Genomic DNA, 24,911 nt, shown 5'->3' with positions numbered 1-24,911 from the left:
TTTGAATATTTCATTTAAGCTAAGTAATTTTTATTTTTGAGATAAAATATGGAGTAATATAATTATTCTTTTTTTCAGTTCTCTCCACTTTACTTTCTCCACTTAATTCTACCTAAAATCAGCTATGGTGAATCGGAGGAAGTAACTTTTTTTTTTCAATTCCACCTAAACTCTCATGTTATTCAGAAAAAAATGGTCATTTGAATAGGAAATAGTGAGTCCTAATTGTATCCTGATATTTTGTAATTGCATGTATCAATTTTATTCTAATTTTTCAACTTATCAATTTTATCCTCTGTCCAAATCATTTTATATGCAACTACAAACCCACTAACTAAATAATTTTCTAAATCACGATAGAATTTTGCAGAGACGTGGAGTTTTTGCCTCTGCGTTATCATTGCATCCGCCTTCTATTAGACAGATGCCAATTAGTTGTTGTGTGCATTTTTGGTCATAGTTTAGTGCAAAATTATTGGTGTCAACCACCAATTTCGATATATAATGGTAGTAGGCATATATTATAAAAATTTTACTTCTATTTACCTTTTAGAGATTAATCCCAAGAATTAAAGTTATTAGCAATCAACTATTCTAGGTCATTAATTACTGAAATCATTTGCCACTAATGAAATCAACACATCTTAATTTATAAATGACAATATAAAAGTACAAATTATTTATAATGAATTTGCTATTGTGTCAATGACTCAATATGGTGGTTTGGGTCTTAAATTAATTCTTCCTGGAATTTCATGAAATGGGCTTATAATGGCCACATTGCATAGTTTTGGATCAGATTTATTTGCATATGATGCAATGTTGATTTATTAGAAATCATTAATTAAATTAAAGGCACATATAAAATATGATATACACGTTGGAAAATGAATCTTCTAATGATAATTGTAACATTAATTATTATTTAAAGGACCCTATTTAATTTGTTGGACTCTCATTTTACATAATTAAAGGAGCTTATATTTATGCTACACCCTTACTATGCAGGAAGCTATTTGATCTCTTTGGCTCGCAATCCATGTTTGGGTCTTCTTCCAAAACACTTGTGGCTGTGATATGATTTGAGCTAGCCTCAGTTTCATGCATAATAACGTAATTAATCACATGATATTTTCGCGATTGTTACACAAAATCGAACAATATTTTTCATGTATTTTTGGCGCGGGCCGGAGATTGGCCGAGATGAAAATCACGGCCATACTTCTTATCTATCTCTAGAACCAAATCTTATGCTAATCTCACCTAGCACAACATTAGTGAATGACCAAAGTAATGATGGGCCAGTTGCATTATGCATGACGAAGTAATACTGGGCCACTTGCATATACATGACGAAGTGATAATGGGCCAGTTGTATACATGATTAAGGTAGTAATGGGCCTTTAACAGATTAACAAAAGACAAATTTGGCATTGTAAAAAAATTTATTTTTGTTCTGTGTTTGACATTGTACACGATCTTTTCTTTTAATAATTTTGATTCACCAATGCTGAGAAAGTTTCTATAAATGAAAACGTGAGTAGCATTAGTGGACCACAAATTAAAAATCAGATTTTTTTTTTGGACAAAGGAAATACTCCTACAGTCCTACTAATTAGTACAGAAAATCAAAATTTGCCCAAATCAAATCTGACATGGTGTTTTAGGGACACCAAATAATGTGACATCGTATTTGCGAGAGAACATACGTTTTTATTTGTGAATCTCATCTTCCCTGCATTCAGTTCAGAGGAGGAATGCTCTGTTCGTTCCTAAAAAAATTCTTAGGATCGACCATAGTCTTAATCCTTACAAGACGATCGAAATTGTCCTTGAAATATCTCTTCCCCCAAACACTAGCCTTTTCATAGCTAGTCACCCCTTCAACTTCGTTGACTCCAATATCGAGATCTCTGTAGTTGAGATACGCTTCCCTCGGATTCCTCGAAACGTAAGGAGTCAGATACCTGTCCACTCTCCTACTCCACTTCACATACTTGTCCGAATCTCGATTCTCGTCTTCCCCCCAGAAAACCACCTGCAACATCTTGTACAAATTGCCAGCTCTATGGGGAAACGGAATGGCGGATTCAGAGATCTCCGCCATTCTTCCACCGTAAGGATTCATCGCGAAAAGCACAGACTCAGCTTCTTGTTCGAAGAAATGCCTCCACAGCCCTTCCAAGCCAGATTCAGGAATTGGTTGTTTCACATAATTCGATTTTCCTTTGAAGGGCCTTCTCGTGTTGGGATCAGTTCTGTTGAGCAGAACTTCCTTGGGAGTTTCAATGGGAACACCTGATATAAACACCATCGCTTGTATCCAGCTCGTTTCTATGCAGTCTTCTCTAACTAACCCTAACTCTGGGAAGCTCTGTTCCATGATTACGAGCAACCTCTCGATCGGGCCGTGAAACAACGAGTAAAATGAAGCAACAACCGTCATCCCGTTTTTGGATTGCGTGGAGTTCGTTCGGGATAACATGATCCCGATGAAAAGATCCTTTTCCAGCTTCGGAGCCACGTGTTGCCAGCGGTGAATGAGTCCAGTCGCGTTCTGTTCCAGCGTTCTGCTCACTCTGAAAACAGTGACTGTTTCTGGAAAGTCAACTAATTCCACCTTCCAGTCAACGATTATGCCGAAGCTGGCCCCACCGCCGCCTCTGATGGCCCAGAACAGATCCTCGCCCATTGATTTTCTATCCAGGATTCTGCCGTTGACGTCGACTATTCTCGCATCTATCACGTGGTCAGCAGCGATGCCGTATTTTCTCATCATTGGCCCATAGCCTCCGCCGCTGAAGTGCCCGCCGATCCCCACGGTAGGGCAGAGCCCGGCCGGGAAGCCCAGGACCGGACTTTTCTCTGAGATCGCGTAGTATAAAGAACCGATGGTTGCGCCTACTCCGACCCAAGCGGTTTTGTGGTCGACATCGACCGTTACTTGACTAAATTTGATCAAATCAACGATCACGAACGGGGCTCGGGACACGTAAGATAGTCCCTCGAAGTCGTGGCCCCCGCTTCGAGTTCTGATCTGAAGGCCGCTATGTTTGGCGCAGTGGATGAGTGGTGGGATTTGTGATTCGTGTTGAGGAGTGATGATTGCGATCGGTTTTGTGGTGGAATTTGAGGCGAATCTTGGATTTTGGATGGTTATTTGTAGGGTTGAGGAATATGTAGAGTTGATTGGGGTGTAGATTTTGTTTGAAATGGAAGGGTAGTTGTTGAATTTTTTGGAGAGACATTTGATAAAATTATTAGTAGAAGATGAAGCTTGTGAGTGTGAAATGAGGGCAAGAAGAATGAAATTGAGAGTTAGAATGCTCAGAGGTTTCATGATTATTTGTTGGTGGAGTTACTAATGTTGTCCATGTTCAATTTATAGGTTTTAATTCGTGTTACATTATTGTACTGGTAGTCTTGATTAGTGCTTGTGGAAATAATGAGTAACAATGTAAAGTATGTACTCCATTTACTTATTTAGTCTTCTATATATCCACGTAGTGGCGAGGACATATTGAATAATTGAAAAATGGGACTATTAGTAATATATGTAGCATTGCAATCCATGTGATATCAAAGCATTATAATGGGGTTAGCTGAGATTGTGTTGTCGGGAATCAAATACTATAAAACATTGTTAGTTAAAATAAATAAACAAATTAGAAAAAGGAAAATGTATTAGAGAGAAACATCCTCCACTAATTGGCATTGTTTGACTTGACATGAGTTTTAAGAAATAAAATGGAAAGTGAGTGAAAAAGTTTCTGAATACATATTAATTTTATAGTAATAATAAAATTTCAGTAGAACGAGTTAGTGAAATGTGAAGTTCATTATAAGAAATAATAAAAAATAAGAGTGCCAACTAATTGGGCTTACGATAAAGACAATTGGTAATGAACATAAAAAGAGTGGGACAAATTTGTTTGAATTGTAAGTAAGTAGACGTATGGAGAGAAGATTATAAAAATTAGAATGATATTTATTTTATGAATAAACTAAGTTAAGGATAACACAAATTGACTTGTCAACCGATGGATAATTTATTGGAGCATGGCATACACGCTGATGCATTATTGCCTACTTTTAATGTTCTTTTTGTAACTTTAACACTCTTCCACTCTTTTTTATTCCATTATTTTGAAAGGTATTTCAGTTGTCCTATCCATTGTTCTTTTTCTAAAAATTAATTGTAAATTTCAAACTGTCCCTTTCTTTTAATTTTTAAAAGGTAATGTTTTTTAAGGGGATCATTATTCTAATATTTTATTTCGTCTAATTTTTATAGAATTATTTATTGTGCAAACGTACTACATTCCTAATTAATTTAACTACATTAAAAAATATGATTATTTTATTGATTATGGGTTTAGAACGTGAAATGCAAAATATTTAAAATTACCACTTTTGCAATTAATTTTACTACATTAACAAAATGTGAATTTTTTTATGAGATGTCGAACCCGGAGATTGAATTTATCCTTTAAGAAAAAAACATTTATTGCAAATCTTCGTGATCCAATTACTAAAAATGTTTCTCACAATCATGAGAAGCATTTTCATCATCACATCATGCGCTATAAATGTCTAACTAAATATTCACAAGTATTTTTACCATCTGTTATTGAATGTGATAAATGGATTTACGTAAAAGTGTTATCAGCATATCTGAACTAAATGCTGAAAGTTTAGTAGTTACTATATATATAATGAACCCTAATTATAATTGAAAATTTATTAACGAAACACAGGAAACAGAAAAATGTAAAAGAAGTGAACTGAATATATGGGCCTAAGAGCAAGGCCGTATTCGATGGGCTTCAAGTAATAATATATGGGCCCTTGCACTTTCTTTATATTATAATTAGTTATTTTTTAAAATACTCTCCATAATCGATTGTTGTCCATCGCCAAATCCAGTGATTTTTTCTTCTCGTTGATTCGTAGGTACCTCAAACACTTAATATTTTAAAATTCAAGCCCACATATTGTGCATATTTTTATGGAATTAGGGGTAGTTATTTCCAGGAACAAATCCTGCATTGTTATAACAGATTGCCATAAAATATCTATTAAAATCATTTTTCCACTACCAAATCCAAATTGCAGCAACACATCAAATAGTACAAAAGAGGACATATTTTTACTTTATTCATTATGTTATGGCATACTATGGCGGAATCAAACACATTTAATTCTCAACGTAAGAGAAACGGTGGGATACTTTGCTCGTTCCTGAAGAAATTCTTCGGATCAACCAGTGCTTTAACCCTAACAAGACGATCGAAATTTTTCTTGAAATATTTCTTCCCCCAAACGCTGGCTTGCGCGTAGCTCGTCTTCCCTTGAACGTTGTTGACTCCAAGGTCGAGATCTCTAGCATTTATATACGCCTCCCTCGGATTCCTCGAAACATAAGGAGTCAGGTAACTCTCGAGCCTTCTGATCCAGCTTATGTACTTGCCCGAATCCCGATTCTCGTCTTCTCTCCAGTTCGCCAGCTGCAATATTTCATACAAGTTTCCAGCTCTATGAGGAAACGGAATGGCAGAGTCAGAAATCTCCGCCATTCTTCCTCCGTATGGAACCATCTCGAGGCGAGCTTGAGCCCCTTCTGGCTCGAGCAACAGCCTCCACACGCCTTCGAATCCGGATTCAGGAATTGGTGCTTGCACAAAATCAGACTTGGCTTTGAAGTATCCTTTGTAGATATTAGTTCTATGGAGAAGAACTGGTGTCGGAGTTTCAATAGGATAACCGGCTCCGATGGACAAAACCGCCTTTATCCAGCTCGTTTCGGTGCAGTCTTCTCTCACTAACCCTAACTCAGGGAAGCTCGCTTTCATGATCTCGAGCAATCTCTCGATTCCGCCAAGAAACAATGAGTAGAATGAAACCCTAACTGTGGAACCCTGCCTTGTTACGACGAGGCCGATGAGCAAATCTCTGCTCACCTCTGGAGCAATGTACTGCCAGCGGTGAACCAGTTGAGTCGCGTTCTGTTCTAGCGTTCTGTCAATATTGAAAACAGTGACTGTTTCTGGAACATCCACCAGTTTCACTTTCCAAGCAGTGATCACGCCAAAACTGGCGCCCCCGCCACCTCGGATGGCCCAGAACAGATCTTCGCCCATTGATTTTTTGTCCAGGATTCTGCCGTTAACGTCGACTATTCTTGCATCGACGACGTTATCTGCGGCGAGCCCGTATTTTCTCGGCATTAGGCCGATACCACCACCGCTTATTTGCCCGCCAAGGCCAACGGTTGCACAGTTCCCACTGGGAAACCCTAGAACCGGGCTTTTCTCGGCGATCCTGTAATATAAAGAACCGATGGTTGCACCGGCTCCAACCCATGCAGTTTTTGTCGCGACATCAACTCTGGTATCACTGAGTTTGAACAAATCAATGATCACGAACGGGACTGGTGATACGTAAGATAGCCCCTCGAAGTCATGGCCGCCGCTTCGAGTTCTGATTTGTAAATCATTCTTTTTAGCACAGTATATGACCGGCGGGATTTGGGATTCGTGCTCTGGTGTGATGATCACTTGCGGTTTCGGAGTAGAATTTGTTGCGAATCTCAGATTTTGGATAGAAAATTTCAAGATAGATAAGTATGAAGAGTTGGTTGGAGTGTAGACATCGTTGGAAATGGATGAGTAGTTGATGAATTGTTTGGACAAACATTCAAGAAAATTTTCAGTAGATGATGACGATGCTCGTGAGAACGAAGTGATGGTAAGAAGAATCAAAGTAGTAAACGTAGTGGAAACTGATTTCATGATTACAACAATTGAGTAGAAAACTAAATAGTTTAGGTTTCAAAATGTTTTGAGTAAATCTTCTCGCAATTAACCTCTTTCTATAAATATCCACAATTGGAATATGCCCAATATATTAATAAATCCTACAAAAATTAATAATAAACCCCTACCATGTGTAGTCCGGCCAACTATCCTACGTGATATTTTTAAAAAGAGTTGACATTTTGCAAGGAATCACATCATTTCGGTCAGGTTCAATAAATGTGAAATTGGAAAAAGAATTTAGCATAGCTCAATTCTAAGTTAAATTCTAACAATTGATAAGTCAAATTCCTCGTGTTAAATATTAATCAAAGATTTATCGCAGACTATTGGAAACTTTAGATAAACGAGGGTTAGATATTTCCGTGTTGCAATTCTAGAATCTTGACCATTGACCTTGCTAGATATTTGCTAACTAGGCTATCGACTTTGATCTTTTATAATTTTGGCCACGAGGCATAGCTATTTTTGTGTAAGTCAGTAAGTGTACAGTGTAATAAGCTAATTAATAAGCTATAAGTGGTTTGTTTTCTTTTCAAGATTAATCTTATTTTTCTATTTTGGTATATCCTCAATATTAGTTCATTTTTTTATTTTTAATAAGTTTTTTTAATCATATAGACCTCATTTTAAATTGATTATATAGTCATTCCAAACTAATACTCCTTCAGTCCCATAAACATCTCTTTCTATATATACTTTCATTCTTACTTTATCTTTTCTCCACTGAACTTATAAAACAACACTACATAAAATCTAGTGTCAAAAAGTAAATGCTCCACTTAGGATGGGACGAAAGGAGTATATATTTGTCTTTGAATAATACTCCCTCCGTAAACCGTTCCATAGTAGTGGAGTGATTTTGTCATTTTGATACATTCCATAGTAGTACAGTCATTTCTCATTTTAGTAAAAGTCAACACATTTTTCTCATTTACTTTACTCTCTCTTACTTTATTCTCTCTTCATCTCTCTACCTTTTTTATTTCCTACTTTATTCTTTCTTTACTTAATTCATTTAACACAATTTTTCTTAAATTTCGTGTCGAAAAGAAATGCATCCACTACTGCAGAACGGAATGAGTAGCATAACCAGACGTGATGACGAAGGTTAAGGGTTTTGGGTTTCGTATAATTTCGTACAACTCACGTTTGTGAAGGAACTGAGGATTGCTTATTGGGCTGTTTTTAAGGTTAAATTGTTTTTTAGATTAAAGTTCACTAATTATCTTAGTGGGCTGTTTTGCCATATTCATTCTTATATGGAGTACTATATTCTCCTTAAAAGGGAGCAAACCATATCCCACATCGGAGAATGAACAAGACTTGCAAGTGTATAAATGGGCTACCCCTACTCCATTAGTATGAGGCCTTTTGGGGAGTACCCCAAGAGCAAAACCGTGAGGGCTTTGCCCAAAGCGGACAATATCATACTAATGTGGAGTTCGGGTGTGCGCCACCGGGACCAAACAGTGGTATCAGAGCCCTGGTTATGAGGAGTACCCCAAGAGCAAAACCGTGAGGGCTTTGCCCAAAGCGGACAATATCATACTAATGTGGAGTTCGGGTGTGCGCCACCGGGACCAAACAGTGGTATCAGAGCCCTGGTTCAGGGCTGGGCCTGTGTGGCTTGGGGTTCGATTGCGCTTGCAAGTTCTTCGATGTGACGAGCTCGACCAAGACCTGTGGTGACCTGGTGACCTGTAACATGGGGTAGACATGTGGTCTGTGGTCTGGTGGTCTTGGTTTGAGGGGAGGATTGAAAGGGAGCAAACCATATCCCACATCGGAGAATGAACAAGACTTGCAAGTGTATAAATGGACTACCCCTACTCCATTAGTATGAGGCCTTTTGGGGAGTACCCCAAGAGCAAAACCGTGAGGGCTTTGCCCAAAGCGGACAATATCATACTAATGTGGAGTTCGGGTGTGCGCCACCGGGACCCAACACTCCTAGTTGTCAAAATCGTCTCATCATCATTCACAGCATTTCATCTTTTCACAATACTATCAACACAATAAATCTTATTCATATATATTACAAAAACCTAAAACAAATCTTCATTACTACAATACGTTTGGCATCAAAGGGTTATCAATACATCTTATTCATAACCAAACAATAACATATTACTATGCAATCAAACCTGTATGCATGCTAACAGATCTTGATTCATTTATCCTAGATAGAACAACGACGGAATGCTCTGTTCATTCTTGAAGAAATTCTGCGGATCAACCACTGTCTTCACCCGAACAAGACGATCGAAATTATCCTTGAAATACTTCCTACCCCAAACGCTCGCTTGCGCATAGCTCGTCCTCCCATTAGGGTTATTAACTCCGATGTCGAGATCTCTGTAGTTGAGGTACGCAGCTCTCGGAGAACTCGAAACATAAGGAGCAAAGTAACTATACAATCTCCTCATCCAATCTAAGTAGCTTCCCGAATCTTGATTCTCACTTTCGTCCCAATACACCAAATGCTGGATTTTGTACAAGTTTCCAACCCTGTGAGGAAACGGCGTGGCAGAGGCCGGAATCTCGTCCATCCTCCCACCGTAAGGGCTGAAGATGAGAACCGACTGGTCGGCCTCCACCTCGTACATCCGCCTCCATACACCTTCGAGCCCGGATATGGGAATAGGCTTCTCCACGTAGTCGGATTTCGCCTTGTAGTATCTCACTGCAGGTTGAGTTCTGTTGAGTAGAATCTCCGGTGCATCGATTGGGAAACCGGCGAAGGTTAAGATGGATTGGATCCAGCTCATCTCGGTGCAGTCTTCTCTCACTAACCCTAATTCAGGGAAGCTCTCTTGCATCAACGGAAGCAATTTTTCGATTTCTCCGAGGAAGAGTGAGTTGAATGTAGCTCGAATTGTCTTGTTCGTTCCTTGTGCACCGGAGCTCACATTCTCCGGGACAAGGATGATTCTAATGAACAAATCTTTGTCGAATTGGGGCGCGATGGATTGCCATCTGTGGACTATTTGAGTTGCGTTTTGCTCGAGCGTTCGGCCGATGTTGAAAAAGGTGACCTTTTCTGGAACGTCCACCAGTTGTACCTTCCAGGCAGTGATCACGCCGAAACTGGCGCCTCCGCCACCTCTGATGGCCCAAAACAGATCCTCGCCCATTGATTCTCTGTCGAGGATTCTTCCGTTAACGTCGATTATTCTCGCATCGATGACCTGGTCCGAGGACAGGCCGTATTTTCTCATCAACGTCCCGTAGCCTCCTCCACTGAAGTGCCCACCGATGCCTATCGTCGTGCAAACGCCTGCAGGAAACCCTAAAACCGGGCTTTTCTGCGCGACCGCGTAGTAAAGAGAACCGGTGGTTGAACCGGACCCAACCCACGCGGTTTTCTCAACTTCGTCAACTGTGATTTCACTGAGATTGATCAAATCAAGGATGACGAACGGGACTTGGGCGACGTACGATAGTCCCTCGTAGTCATGGCCCCCGCTTCGGGTTCTGATCTGCAAGCCGGTAGCCTTGGCGCAGTAGATGACCGGAGGGATTTGAGATTCGTATTCCGGTTGGATTATTACAAGGGGCTTTGGAGTGGAATCTAAGGCGAACCTTAGACTTTGAATGGAGAATCTAAGGATTGAAGAGTAGGATGAGTTGGTAGGGGTGTAAACGTTGCTTGAAATCGAAGAGTAGTTGTTGAATTGTTGGGTTAGACATTCAACAAAATCTTGGTCAGCTGAAGCTGCGAGTGAGCATAAAGAGATGAAGAGAAAAAGAGTTAATGTGTTTGGAATCTTCATCATTGAGAGATTATGGTGTGAATTTGTGATTTTGGGAGTATCCATCTTAATGCATTTATAGGAAAAAAATAGTATGCCAAAGTGTGAATTCAATACGTTAGATTTTGAAGTATTGTTCACTTTGTAGATTAATCAAACGCCACATTAATTTAGTGTGAATGTCATTCTTTTGCATTGGTTCTTCAAAGTTGAAGTTTCTAGTAAAAGAGAAAGAAAGATACATCATTTGACATTATCTTTTGATTTGTTCACTGATTCAGCTTGAATGCGAAGTAAAACGTTAATCAAAAGTCCAATTAACACAATTGGCAAGGATAAGTGTATGTTTAGTATTTTTTTTTTCTCCTCTATCACATTAGGTCTTACATAAACAAATAGATATGCTAAATTAATCATCGCATTCCAATAAATTTCAACGGAATAATTAGTTAAAATTATAATGTGCTAATCTTTGACCAATCATAAGTGCATGTCATCAGCACCATCTAAATTTAATGTATTACTATATCCAATCAAATTTGAACCGCCTACCAAAAGTCAAACAGTAGGAATTAACGTGATAAAAAATAAATTAATTAATGCGGCAACTTCTTCTCGAGATATTAAAATGAATTAGTGTCAAGTCGTTTGTGACTGAAATGTATTAATCTTTATTAAACTAGTATCAGTTATTATTAGGTCAGGAGTTTCGGATGGTAATCACAAGGCACAAATAAGAGTTGAAATTCCAGAAGATGATTATGATATGATAGCTTAGCATCAAAGAATTATCCGTTTTCAATGCCGGCGTTTAGTATCTTCCTCGCATTTATTATAAGGGAAAAGACAACAAATGTAAAGCGACTTTCTATATTGTGATAATTATTGAAATAAAAAGCAGTATAAACACCATGATAATAATAATAATACCTATTGTAGTGCTATTAGATATACATATACATATCCAATTGCATCAGATGTTACAATTTTCTTCCGTTACAGATTTAGTTACACATTTCACCTTTTTCACAGTTCGCTACATATTTACTCATTTCACCTTTGCTATACCTATCAAATGACCAAGTCTCACAAGAAAATTATTAAGTGTATATCCATCCACATATTTAATGGGAAAATTCTAACACTAATCCTAAACATATGCCACAACTTTTAAGACTTACATTATTGCACTAAAATTTATACTTTAGCCTCCATAAACTTTTTACCGAATTTTAATTAATACAGGATTTTATGAATTTGACACATCAGTCCGAAAAATAGGATTACCGATGAAAATATTTGAGTGAAATGAAGAGTTCATTTGTTATTTAATTTAGACAAAACCTAGCATGCTGATGTGGGTGCCCTTTTAATGTGTGCCACCTATTGTGATAATTTAAAATGTCGCCATAAGTGTTTTACTTTACTATGACAATTTGAAGTATTCGAATGAAAATTATGCCAAAATATTTAAGGAGAGAGGGATGGTGATTACTCCAAATTGCAAAGTGTGAATATCCAAAATTAATAACCTAAACTGATTTTAATTACGAAAATAATTAAGTGATATATACTATCGACATTCTCCCAACAACAGTGATATAGTAGTACATTAATTTTGAATGGCGTTGTCCATTATTGTGTTTTATCATTTCATTTACTTTTCCAAGAAAATAATTATTCTTTTATAAAAAAAATTTAGAAAATAAAAATATAATCCTAAAACCCTTTTTTGTCGAGTATATACGCAGTATCAAAACAATATTTTCCATTATATATTAATTCAAATTTATCGCTGGAGTATTGCCCCAATTGTATACATTGATTCAAAGCCCGACATACTGAAGCCCAGTTCATTTCACTTCAATTAATAGGCCTAATTTTCAAAGTTCATATATGAAACTTTTACCAAAAAAGTCCAATTTAAACTATTATTCATTAGTTATCACATCTTGTGTTTATTTATGCCTACTTTCAACAGTTGATTCATCTCATTAATTTCGACAATATGCATGTCAACTGTCAACACACCCATCGGTCTTTACCATATAGGAGTATACTACATGTTACAAATTGCGTCTCAATTTTTAGTAATATATATGATGATCAACTTTATTCTCTACTAAAAATATTTTAATTATTTTTTTTTTAATTTCTCAAAAATATCAGTATTTATGAGACGAGTGAAGCCATACAGTTGGGAGAAAAAGACATGTCATGGGGCTAAATTATGAATTGCATCGTGCAACGAAAAAAAGAGAGAGAGAGAGAGATATGTGTGGAAGGAGAGCCGAGAAGGGATAGTTTTCGTGTGGGGATTGATAGAGATTTGAGGATGGGATTAATTGCACCTTTTTTGGTGTGATTTCAATATTCCATGACACGTAAAAGAGCCATTTTTGGCAGGCTTCGAGCAAGCCAAGTAAATTCTATTTTATCTCCATAATTAACATATGAGTATTATACAACTTGCAAAAGTGCACTCTCGACAAAGATTTTACTAGGGGTGTCGAAACGAGTAGCGGGTATTGGGTACCCGCACACCCGACCCGATACATGTCGGGTAGCGGGTACTGACCCGATACATGTCGGGTATCGGGTACCCCGATGGAAACGGGTAACGGGTGGGGATCGGGCAATGATATTTTTGGTTTTGCGGGTATCGGGTCCCGAAAATTACCCGATTTTAGTTTAATATTTAATAATTTTCAATATTAATATAATTTTTAAACTATCCCGGTCACACTCAGATTTCAACACATAATTTTTTTTTATCTTTTTTCCCTCTATTAAAATTTAAGAACATACAAATACCAATATTATAGTAGCATATGTATACAGTAGCATATGCTACACACACTCATTATATATGCAGTAGCATATACATATATTATTAAATTGTGGATGTTCAATGTCTAATGATTTATGGATTCTTTTTTGTGTTTTTAGGTTGCATCAAAATACTAACACTATTACGGATGACGATCAACAAGTTGAGGATAATGTAAATAATAAACAAAAAATATTTTTTTTTTAATAAAAATCGGATCAGGTCGGGTACCCGCCGTGTTGGGTGCGGGATACCCGACTCGAGTATTGGGTAACATCCGACACAGTGCGGGACGGGTATCAGGACAACAAGTTCGGCTGAAATCTGGTGCAGGTACCCGCTGGTACGCGTTTCGATACCCCTAGATTTTAGTATTCATTTGAGACATTTTTCATTTTCAAATTTAACCCTTTTTGTTTATTTTCATCTCTCACTACAAAAAAAAACGTTAATTAGTGATGGACGGAAATTTCGACGGATAAGCAACTGAAAAATGTCAGTCACTAATTAGTGACAGAATAGTCCGTCAATAATCCGAATTTACCATGGCCGCCTTTCATTTCCGTCATTGTTACTTTAGTGACGAAAATCCGTCACTAATTTTCTTTTATTGACAAGCTTATTATTGACGGATCTGTCAGTACCCAATCTGTTACTAAATCTGTTAGCTGCCTAAATTTCACTCTTTAGTGACGGAAAAATTTCGTCACTAAAGTGCGAGTTGTTTTTGTAGTGGATCTCTCTTCTCTTCTCCTATTTCTTTCTTTTCATTTCATTTATCTTGATTACTAACCTTATTTATGCATTTTACTTATGTTTTGTGTTTAATATATATATATATATATATAAACTGATGATTAATTTTTTTTTATATTCTATTAATATTTGAGAAATATATAAATTCAGTTATTACCGGGTCAGGAGTTCGGATGGTATCCACAAGGCACAAATAAGAGTTGAAATTCCAGAAGATGGATATGTTAGCTTAGCATCAAAGAAATGTCCGTTTTCAATGCTGGTGTTTAATATCTTCTTCGCATCAATATATAAAGGGAGAGTTGTTGAGATATTAACAGAAATGCCATTATGTGCCATTTTAGCGGAAAATGAAAGAAAAAAGGAAAAAAACTCGGTTATATCTCTATAAATCAGATAGTGCATATCACGATGCAAATTGTGCATTTACCAAAATCTTAAACCAAGTGCAAATATCTCTACATCTATCCTAAAAAGTTCTACTAATTTTAGAAGAAATGGCTTCCACTAGAAGTGTTAGTATGTAGTACTCTTTTTTTTGTTAAATGAATATGAATTTAAGGGCTGCACCACAGAGGACTCGACCCGAGACCTTTGGCCTCAAGCATTATTAATCTCTTTACTGCTTGGGCCAACTCAAATACATGTGTGAGTTAGTATGTACTCTCATTATCTACAACTCGAACCCGAGACCCTTAGACATTATTAAACTAAAGTGTTAGTATGTATTCTCTTTATCCTATTATAAGTGACATATTCTCTTTTTCGATGTCATACTCTAATTAATATACTAACATTTCTTCAAATGGAAACATCATTATTTTCACTTTATCCACTATCTTATTTTATTCCTATTCACTCAACTCATAAAATAAAAATATATAAAATCACATGCCGAAAAAGAAATACTTCACTTAGAGTGGAATGAGAGAGACACATTCTTTTTTTTTTCATGAAGTGTACATATAATATTATTCTTATTTTGTTAATTATTTCAAATTTATATTCAATTGTGAAAATTATATGACCCGTGCATAGCACGGGTGTTGATACTAATTTATTATAAGCGAAAAAACCATAAATGTAAAGTCTTTTTAGTCTAATAAAAGACATTTTGTATTGTGATAATTATTGAAATAAAAAGCTTATGCACGGGTGTTGATACTAGTTTATTATAAGGGAAAAAACCAATAAATGTAAAGTCTTTTTAGTCTAATAAAAGACATTCTGTATTGTGATAATTATTGAAATAAAAAGCAGTAAAAACACCATGATATATAATAATACCTATTTTTATTTATTTAAAGGTAGACAAAACCTTGCATGCTAATGTGAGTGCCCTTTTAATGTGTGCCACCTATTGTGATAATTTAAAATGTCGTCATAAGTGTTTTACTTTACTATGACAATTTGAAGTATTCGAATGAAAATTATGCCAAAAAAATTAAGAAGAGAGGGATGGTATTTACTCCAAATTGCAAAGTGTGAATATCCTAAATTAATAACCTAAACTGATTTTAATTTTTACGAAAATAATTAAGTGATACTATCGATATTAACCAACAACAGTGATATAGTAGTACATTAATTTTGAATGGCGTTGACGATTATTGTGTTTTATCATTTCATTTACTTTTCCAAGAAAATAACTATTCTTTTATAAAAAAAAATTAGAAAAAAAAATATAATCCTAAAACCCTTTTTGTCGAGTATATACGCAGTATCAAAACAATATTTTCCATTATTTAATTCAAATTTATCGCTGGAGAATTGCCCCAATTGTACACATTGATTCAAAGCCCGATACACTGAAGCCCAGTTGATCATTTCTCTTCAGTTAATTATAATAGGCCTAATATTCAAAGTTCATATATGAAATTTTTACTTAAAAAGTCCAATTTAAACTATTGTTCATTAGTTATCCCATCTTGTGTTTATTTATGCCAACTTTCAACAGTTGATCCACCTCATTAATTTCGACAATATGTGTGTCAACTGTCAACACACCCTTCGGCCTTTACCATAAATAGGAGTATACTGCATGTTACAAATTGAATCTCAATTTTTAGTAAGATGATCGATCAACTTTACTGTCCACTAAAAATACTTAAATCTTTTTTTTTTCTATTTCTCAAAAATATCAGTATTTATGAGACGAGTGGGGCCATACAGTTATCTGAAAAAGACATGTCATCGGGCTAAATTATAAAATACTCCCTCCGTCCGTTATTAGGAGTCTCATTTCTTAGCAGCCCTGATTTTAAGAAATGTTAAGAAAAGTGGATGGGAAAAAGTTAGTGGAATAGGAGTCTCACGTGTATATATTAGTTTTAAATGAAATGTGAGTGGAATGAGTTAGTGAAAGATGAGACCCTATTACTATTTATGGTAAAAGTGAAGCGGGATTCTTATTTGCGGACATATTAAAATGAAAAAACCAAATTTCTATTCACGAACGGACGAAGTAGATATGTGTGGAGGGAGAGAGCCGGCAGGGGATATTTTTCGTGTGGAATCGGATTGATAGAGATTTGAGGATGCATGGGCCATGGGGTATTAAAGTGCAATTAAGTGCACCTTTTTTGGTATGATTTTAATATTCCATGACACATAAAAGAGCCATTTTTGGCAGGCTTCGAGCAAGCCAAGTAATTCTATTTTGTCTCCATAATTAACATATGAGTATTACATAACTTGCAAAAGTGCACTCTCGACAAAGATTCTAGTACTATTCATTTGAGACATTTTTCATTTTCAAATTTAACCCTTTTTGTTTATTTTCATCTCTCTCTTCTCCTATTTCTCTCTTTTCATTTCATTAAACCTAGTTAGTAACCTTATTTATGCAGTTGACTGGTGTATTGTGTTTACTTTATATATAAACTGATGATTACAATTTTTTTATATTCTATAATATTTGAGAAATATATAAATTTAATGCTTTGATACGGAGTAATTTTTATTTTTAATAAGTTAATTTTCTAATTTTAAACAACTAAAATTGTAGTATCCATACAAAATTTTAGTTCGATGTTATCAAACATTTGAATAAAAATAAATATTATCAAGATTATCATAAAAGTATAAGAATGTCTATAAAGATTATTTTTCTATTAAAATACATGCTAAGAGAGAGAAATGAGTAAAGAAAATTATTTATATAAAATACCACAAACATGCATCAATTCACCATATATCAAATTTGCAGTTAAAATTATTTTATACTCCGCGGAACCATCAAAATGTCATTAAACTTATGAGACGGAGGGAGTATGTAGTAAGTGTAGGGAATAAATATGAGATAGAGTCATAGAACCAAAGAAAATTGAAGGTGCTTCTATTTTAATATTAAATCATACTAATTGGAACAAATCAAATATATAAGTGGGTCCTCACCATTGGAAATTAGGTGGTGACGACCCGACATATATTTAATTTCCTGCTTTCAATTTCAATTTCCTTTTTCTATATTGATAGGAATGATAAATGAAAAACTCAATTTTATTCCAAAATAAAATAGTTCAATTCTGCATTGGACATATAGTCCAATTCTCATTCATCGACAATCGATTTAGAAAAAAATGAATATATATCACAATTTTTTATTCATAAAGTACATCAATTTTTCTATAGTGGGAGTATTATTTAATTTTTTGAAATTAAAGAAAAAGTAGATTTCAATAGAAGATCAAAGTAAAAGTAAGAAGATAGGAAAATCACTGTCAAAATCAAGTACCGCAATTTTTTAAATGTGACTGTATGTATGCATAACTAAATATATGAGTCGTAATTGGTTTCTATTAGTAACATAAATGGTTTCATTCTTTACTCGACCTAATAAATTCTATTTTCTCTCCATTATTAACATAAATGGTCTCATTCTTTACCGAATATATATACTATTCATAAAATCAAATTGTACATTATTTTATAGTATATTATAATATAAAACTCAAATGATAGTATTTCCCAACTCATAATTACTAATAAGACGGTGCCAATGCATACATTAGAAAAAAAGAGAGCAAACATAGTTTATTCATCAATCATCCAACATTCATTCGACCTACTAATTCCATATACTTAATATGGATTATGAAGTCCATCTTCTAAGTACGATACCAACGGCGGAATACTCTGCTCGTTTCTGAAGAAATTTGAGGGGTCGAATTTAGTCTTCACACGAACCAATCTTTTAAAATTATTCTTAAAATATTTAAGCCCCCAAACACTAGCTTGATCGTAGCTCGTATACCCAGCTTCATTGTTTCTTCCGATATCGAGATCTTTGTAGTTGAAGTAAGCCCTCCTTGGATTCCGGGTGACGTAGCGCGCCATGAAGCCGTAGAGCCGTCTGATCGCATCAAGACACACTTGTGATTCTGATCCATTGCTCCAAACAATAGTGTAGTGGATCATGAATATATTCCCCCTCCGATGAGGAAACGCCGTTTCCTCTTCGGAGATGGTGTTGAGAACTCCCCCGTATGGACTAAACTGCACGTAATACCCTTCTTCTTCTAGAAGCAACCTCCACATCTCTCTCAGACCGCTCACCGGGATCGGAGAGCTCACGTAGTCGGATTTTCCTTTGAAGTAGACGGAGCCCCACCGCGGCGTCCGGTCCAGCAAAATGTCCACCGTCGGATTCTTAAGATCTGAAAATAAGAGAACGGATTCTATCCAGCTCATCTCGATGCAGTCTGATTGACTTATTCCGAGTTCCGGAAACTGCTCTTCCATTATTGCCAGAAGATCGCGGGTCCCACCTAGGTAGAGTGCGACAAACGATGCCATGACCGTACGGTTTCCTGTCTCTGGGCTTTGGCCCAGAGACAGGAAAAGTCTGATGAGAAGATTCTCGTCGATTTTGTGGGCGATGTGTTGCCATTTGTGGACTAGCTCTGTCGCGTTTTCCTCCAGCGTTCGTGTCACGTTGAAGACCGTGACGGTTTCTGGGACGGAGACTAGCGTGACCGTGAATTCTAGAACAATCCCGAAGCTGGTCCCTCCGCCGCCTCTGATTGCCCAGAACAGATCCTCACCCATGCTTTTCCTGTCCAGGATTTCACCGTCGGCGTTGATGACCTTAGCGTCGACGATGTGGTCGAGGGAGAGGCCGTGCTTGCGGGCTATCATGCCGTAGCCGCCGCCGGTGAAGTGGCCGCCGACGCCGACGGTGGGGCAAGTGCCGGCGGGGTAAGCGAGAGTCCTGCTTTTGAGGAAGATTGTGTGGTAGAGTTCGCCAAGCGTTGCGCCGACCTCAACGCGCGCGGTTTTCGTCTTCTCGTCGATGGTTACTGCTCGGAAGTTTCTCATGTCAACGATGACGAAAGGCTCGGATGCGGAGGTGTAGGAAAGGCCTTCGTAGTCATGGCCGCCGCTCTTGACTCTGATCTGGAGGCCGAGAATGCGGGAGCAGCGGACTGCGGCCTCGATTTCCGACGCGTGGAACGGCGTGACGATGAGGTCGGGTTTCACCGGCGAGGAGGCAGCTGGCCGGAGACTTGGTGCTAGTAAAAGAGAAGCGTATGTAGCATTTTGAGGAGTGTAGATTATATCAGTTGCTGAATTTGAGAGTTGGAATTCATGGATTATGCATTCGAGAAAATCGTGGTAGCCATGATTGTTGGATGAAGAAGCTCCGATGAGGAAGAGGTTTGTCAATATTAAGAGGAGGAATTTAACACTAGTTCGATCCATTTCTTAACTTGTGCTTTGAGTGTTTGTTCAAATCAGAGTTAAAGCTACTAAAATAACTTCAAATTCAGACTATATACGTACCGTATTGTTTAAAATACCAAAATATAAAAATCCATGTTTTTTTGGAAATCAGTACCAAAATATTATTTTGAAAAATGCATACAATTTATGTTGGTAACCAGAAGGTGGATATGTTAGCTTTGCATCAAAGAATTATCCAATATATTTTCAATGCCGGAGTTTAGAGTTGGTAACCACAAGGCACTAAAATTTGTAATTCAGCCTCCACAACCTTCTTACCGCATGTTAATTAATACGGGTTTTAATAATTTGACGCATCAATTACACTGTTTACCACCAGAAAAATAGGATTACCGATGAAAATATTTGAATGGAACGAAGAATTCACTTTTTATTTAATTTAGACAAAAACTTGCATACTGATGTGGGTGCCCATTTAATGCGTGCCACATATTGTACTGATATATATTTAGGGGGGTGTGCGGTTTGCAAGATTGTATCCGAGATTAAATTTGTAGTGTGTTCGGTTCAAGAGATACAATCTCACAACTCAATCCTAAATGAATAATCATGGGATAATTAGTCGTAACTAACCTCCTATAACTAAAATAATGTCACAACTCAATCCTAGATTACACTACAATAAAAACACTAGTTTGTGACGAATTAGTGACGACAGCGGAATTTCCGGGATTAGTAACGGATAAGCAACTGAAAAATGTTAGTCACTAATTCGCGACAAAACAGTCTGTCAATAATCCAAATTTACCATGGCGGCTGTCTTTGATTTCCGTCATTGTGACTTTAGGGACAGATTCCGACACTAACAATTTTTGCTGGCAAGCTTACTGTTGACGGATTTGTCAGTACTTAATCTGTCACAAAAGCTGTTTAGTAACTAATTTTCGATGGTTAGTGACAGAATTATCCGTCACTAAATTGCGATTGTTTTTGTAGTCCTATATCTTAGTACTATTTTATCTTGGAAACCGAACACCACCTTAAAAGATGTCACCGTAAGTGTTTTACTTTACCATGACAATTTGAAGTATTCTATTTTGCCATTTTGACATTTATGAAATACGAAAAGCGGAGTCATTTTGCCATTTTTGTACGTTCCAGTATTTGAGTCATTTTCCTTTTAGTAAAAGTCAACATTTTTGTTCACTTATTTTTACTCTCTGTTACTTTATTCTTTCTTCATTTTCCTACCTTTTTCATTCCCTATTTTATTCTCCATTTAGTTAACTCAATTAAAACATTTTTTCTTAAATCACGTGCCGAAAAAAAAATGTCTCCACTACTGCGGAACGGATAGAGTATTTACTAAAAAGAAGCTGCAATTTAAACTATTGTTCATTAGTTATCACATCTTGTGTTTATTAATGCCTAATTTCAGCAGTTGATTCACCTCATTAATTTCGACAATATCATGTGGTCTCAACTGTCAATAATAATAAATATCCATTACACATTGAATATTATTTTTCATTTTGGTTTGTTCCTTCAAAATAATTCACTTCTTTTGAGTAATTTTTTTCTGTGTAAGGAGGTAACCAACTTATTCTCTTCTAATAATACTTCAATCTATTTTTCTTTCTATTTCTCCAAAATATCAATATTTATGAGACGGTTGGAATAGTATTCCATACAGCTACCAGAAAAAGACATATAATTGGGCTAAACATGTGCAAATTCTTAACTGCATCGTGCGACATAAAAAAGAGAGATAGATATGTGTGGAGGGAGAGAACCGAGAGGGGGTAGTTTTCGTGGGGATTGATACAGATTTGAGGAGGGAGTATTAAATTCACAAGAGCTCAATGAGGCTCAAAAATCAAGGCAATTATTCGTTGCATATTTTGTGTGTGTGTGATTCCAATATTCCATGACACGAAAAAGAGACATTGTTTGCACTTTGCAGGCTTCTAGCAAGCTGAGTAAATACTATTTTCTCTCCATTAGTAACCTAATTTTATGCATTTGACTTAGGTTTTAGGCAATGTTTTAAAAATCGGACCGGTAAGCGAACCGGTGAAGCTACCGGTTCATGGTTTAACCGGCCGGACTGATTTAATCACTGGTCGAACCGTTTTATTGTTACAAATATATATAATATATAATGCAAAATATGGTGCCTAATTTAATAAATGATAAAATATGATCAATAATATATCACAAACACATTCAATCCATATAAAAATAAATAAACCTTATATTAATTAAAAAAATGCAGTGGTGGAATAATATTATAACAAATACAAATTATAATTAGTTTAAATGAAAATATACTTTAATATCAATGGTTAGGCTACATAAATTAAATAAATACTAGTATAAAAATACATATTTAATAAATAATAAACTATAACAAATAAATATATAGAAAAAATTGAACTAATATAACATTAGTAATAATATATTAGTAACTAGTAAAGTATAGATAAAATTTAAAGGATGATAATCATATGTATCATAATAAATAGTTACATAAAAAAATACTCTATCCGTCTCATATAAATTGGCCCTTTAGGGTTGACACGGATCTTAATGCATAATTTGGTAACATAAGAGAGAAGGAGAAAAAGTAATTGAAATTGTGTAGTGGATGGTGGGCCCATAAATGAAAAAGTAAAAAAGGAGAAAAAGGTTACCATAAATGGATATGTGACTAGTTGTATGGGACAGACGAAAAAGGAAATATGGTCAATTTCTATGGGACGGAGGGAATATAAAATAAATGAATTATTAGTTTTTTTTTTAATGTTAATATTCTATGTATATGTCATGTCCGCATTTTCTAGGGATAGAAAACACAATTGATCACGACTAGGGGAGGGTTAAAGAAGCAGGAAAGAAAGGGGAAAACAACGAAACTCGATCATTGCTCGAAATAAACGAGAATAATTCGAATAAAATCAGAGTATTATCTCAATAATCAACAACTCAAAAAGAACTCAAAAGAAACAACCTTCAGAGGAAGCATTCGTGAGAAGAATGCTATTATGTATGAAGACATAATATATTCGGAATATTTTATTTGCCATCTTCTTCACTTTTATGCTCAACACCCACCGCGTTCGTCACAACTCAACCTGCACATAGTAAAAACACATGCTGGGCTGAGTACTTGATGTACTCAGTGAACATATGCCAAAACAATTTTATAAAAAAACAGTTATGTCATGCCACCATTGAGTGAATCTCGAGTTTTACTTTAAAATGCCGAGAAAACACTAAAATCATTTCATAAGCACAAACTTTCGTCTCATCTCAGTCCTTTTCCACATCGTTTCAAAAACACAACCATTTCTCCTTGAGTTATTTAAGAAACTGTCATATCTGTTCTTTAAGGTGCCGTGTAATGTGGCCACTTTCCACGAGCACGAAAATCGGCCAACCCATTTGATGACTCACAGTCCTCATCATGTACACTAGTCCAAGTAGGGACGCACCCTTGCTAGGACCCGAATTCGATTAAACTCATAGAGTAGGGACTCACTCCCCTCTAAGCAATCATCAACGTCATCATCTCAACAACCTCAACATCAACAACCTCAACAATATGTGAAACGAGAATATGGCCATGAACTCGATCACCGGACCGGCCGATCTAAAACACGGCTCACAATCCCCAATAGTGTTCACTAGCCTGAGAAGGGACTCACTCCCTAGTCAGACCCGAATTCGATTTCAATAGGTATAGTAGGGACAACTCTCTTACTAAACAAACAGATAAGCATTTCTCAAAACAAAATTATGGCATGATATACCCTTTGCAAACTCTATTTTTTAATAAGACATATTTGAAACACAAATCATTTTTCTGTCAAGGTCGAGCATCATCTCACATCACATTAACAAGTCGAGCAAATCACAATATCACTTAATAAATCAACACATATATCACATAACATCACTTTCACTTTAAGCACATAAATCACATCTCATGAAAGTTGAATTAATAATAATTGCAATAACAGGCATTTCGTCACATGAAATGATGCTCGAATCGATATATTAAAACTAAAGCTCTTGAAAGTATTTAGTTCGAAAGCCCACCTCGGTCATTAAATTTCTGAATTTGGAATCCTGACTTCGACTCCAATTTTGTCCGCTTAGAGATCCCTTTCTTGAGTCCATGTTCTTCTTCTCTTTCATTTATTTTTGAGGCTGCCCGATTTTCCTATCTCCATCGACCCATACTAGAAATTAATCTTCAACTAAATTCCGCCTCAAACTTCAAATTAACATTCTGGCCGAAAGAAATGATCAAACCCAAATCCCTTCTCCTTGTTAACACCATCGACCATTTAATACTCCCTAACCCAACACATATAAGGGAATTAAATGGTCCAAACCATTAAACAAAAGAAAACAAATACTATACTCCCTTCTAATTACTATTAATCACTGACCCAACTTAATAAACAAACCCCAGCCTACACAACAGTACTCCCTCCGTCTACAAAAAATAGATCATTTTTGTCATTTTGGAATGTCCACAAAAAATAGATCACTTTCTAAAAATGGAAAGTTTATCTCTCATACTTTTCCCACTTTTTCTTCCCTCTCTCATATTTACTCATTTTTTCTCTCTTATCTCTTTTACTTTACCTACTTTTTCTCCTCATCTCTCTTACTTTACCAATTCTACATTAAAACCTGTGCCGAACAACAATATTCTATTGTTTGTGGACGGAGGGAGTATAAAGAATAGTTCTCTGCGTCTCTGCATCCCTCCTATTCCCCAATTTGTCGACAATTTCCATCGAAGCAATCCCAACACAAAATTTCAATATCCAAATCAGAGAAACAACTCTAAGAGCGTCCACAATGGGGCATCGTCCGCCCCTTAGTCCGCCATTGCAACAACCCACCCTAAGCCCATTCCTTAGTTCGCGGACTATGCATCGTCCGCGGACTATGCACACATTTTTGGATCGTCCGGCCTATAGTCCCCTCTATTGCAGGGGGGACGGACTATAGGGCGGACTATGGACGCATTTTTTTTTTTTTTTTTTTTTTTTT

At 36.2% G+C, this 24,911-nt stretch overlaps 4 protein-coding genes across 4 annotated transcripts; all 4 read right to left on the bottom strand.

Moving 5' to 3' along the window:
* Positions 1–1,500: 1,500 nt before the first annotated feature.
* Positions 1,501–3,357, bottom strand: LOC125203955 (berberine bridge enzyme-like 8). The gene has a single exon (XM_048102483.1). It carries the CDS (start codon positions 3,338–3,340, stop codon positions 1,742–1,744), a length of 1,599 nt encoding a protein of 532 aa, XP_047958440.1. The 5' UTR covers positions 3,341–3,357; the 3' UTR covers positions 1,501–1,741.
* A 1,717-nt stretch (positions 3,358–5,074) lies between these two features.
* Positions 5,075–6,798, bottom strand: LOC125208142 (berberine bridge enzyme-like 18). The gene has a single exon (XM_048107717.1). It carries the CDS (start codon positions 6,789–6,791, stop codon positions 5,205–5,207), a length of 1,587 nt encoding a protein of 528 aa, XP_047963674.1. The 5' UTR covers positions 6,792–6,798; the 3' UTR covers positions 5,075–5,204.
* Positions 6,799–8,827: 2,029 nt separating this feature from the next.
* LOC125204803 (berberine bridge enzyme-like 8) lies at positions 8,828–10,601 on the bottom strand. The gene has a single exon (XM_048103536.1). It carries the CDS (start codon positions 10,592–10,594, stop codon positions 8,993–8,995), a length of 1,602 nt encoding a protein of 533 aa, XP_047959493.1. The 5' UTR covers positions 10,595–10,601; the 3' UTR covers positions 8,828–8,992.
* A 7,512-nt stretch (positions 10,602–18,113) lies between these two features.
* LOC125204500 (berberine bridge enzyme-like 18) lies at positions 18,114–19,879 on the bottom strand. The gene has a single exon (XM_048103176.1). It carries the CDS (start codon positions 19,857–19,859, stop codon positions 18,240–18,242), a length of 1,620 nt encoding a protein of 539 aa, XP_047959133.1. The 5' UTR covers positions 19,860–19,879; the 3' UTR covers positions 18,114–18,239.
* Between the last annotated feature and the right edge of the window lie 5,032 nt (positions 19,880–24,911).

Source organism: Salvia hispanica, chromosome 2 (genome assembly GCF_023119035.1).
Source record: "Salvia hispanica cultivar TCC Black 2014 chromosome 2, UniMelb_Shisp_WGS_1.0, whole genome shotgun sequence".
Lineage (NCBI taxonomy): Eukaryota > Viridiplantae > Streptophyta > Magnoliopsida > Lamiales > Lamiaceae > Salvia > Salvia hispanica.
This window is presented reverse-complemented; position numbering and strand designations above follow the sequence as displayed.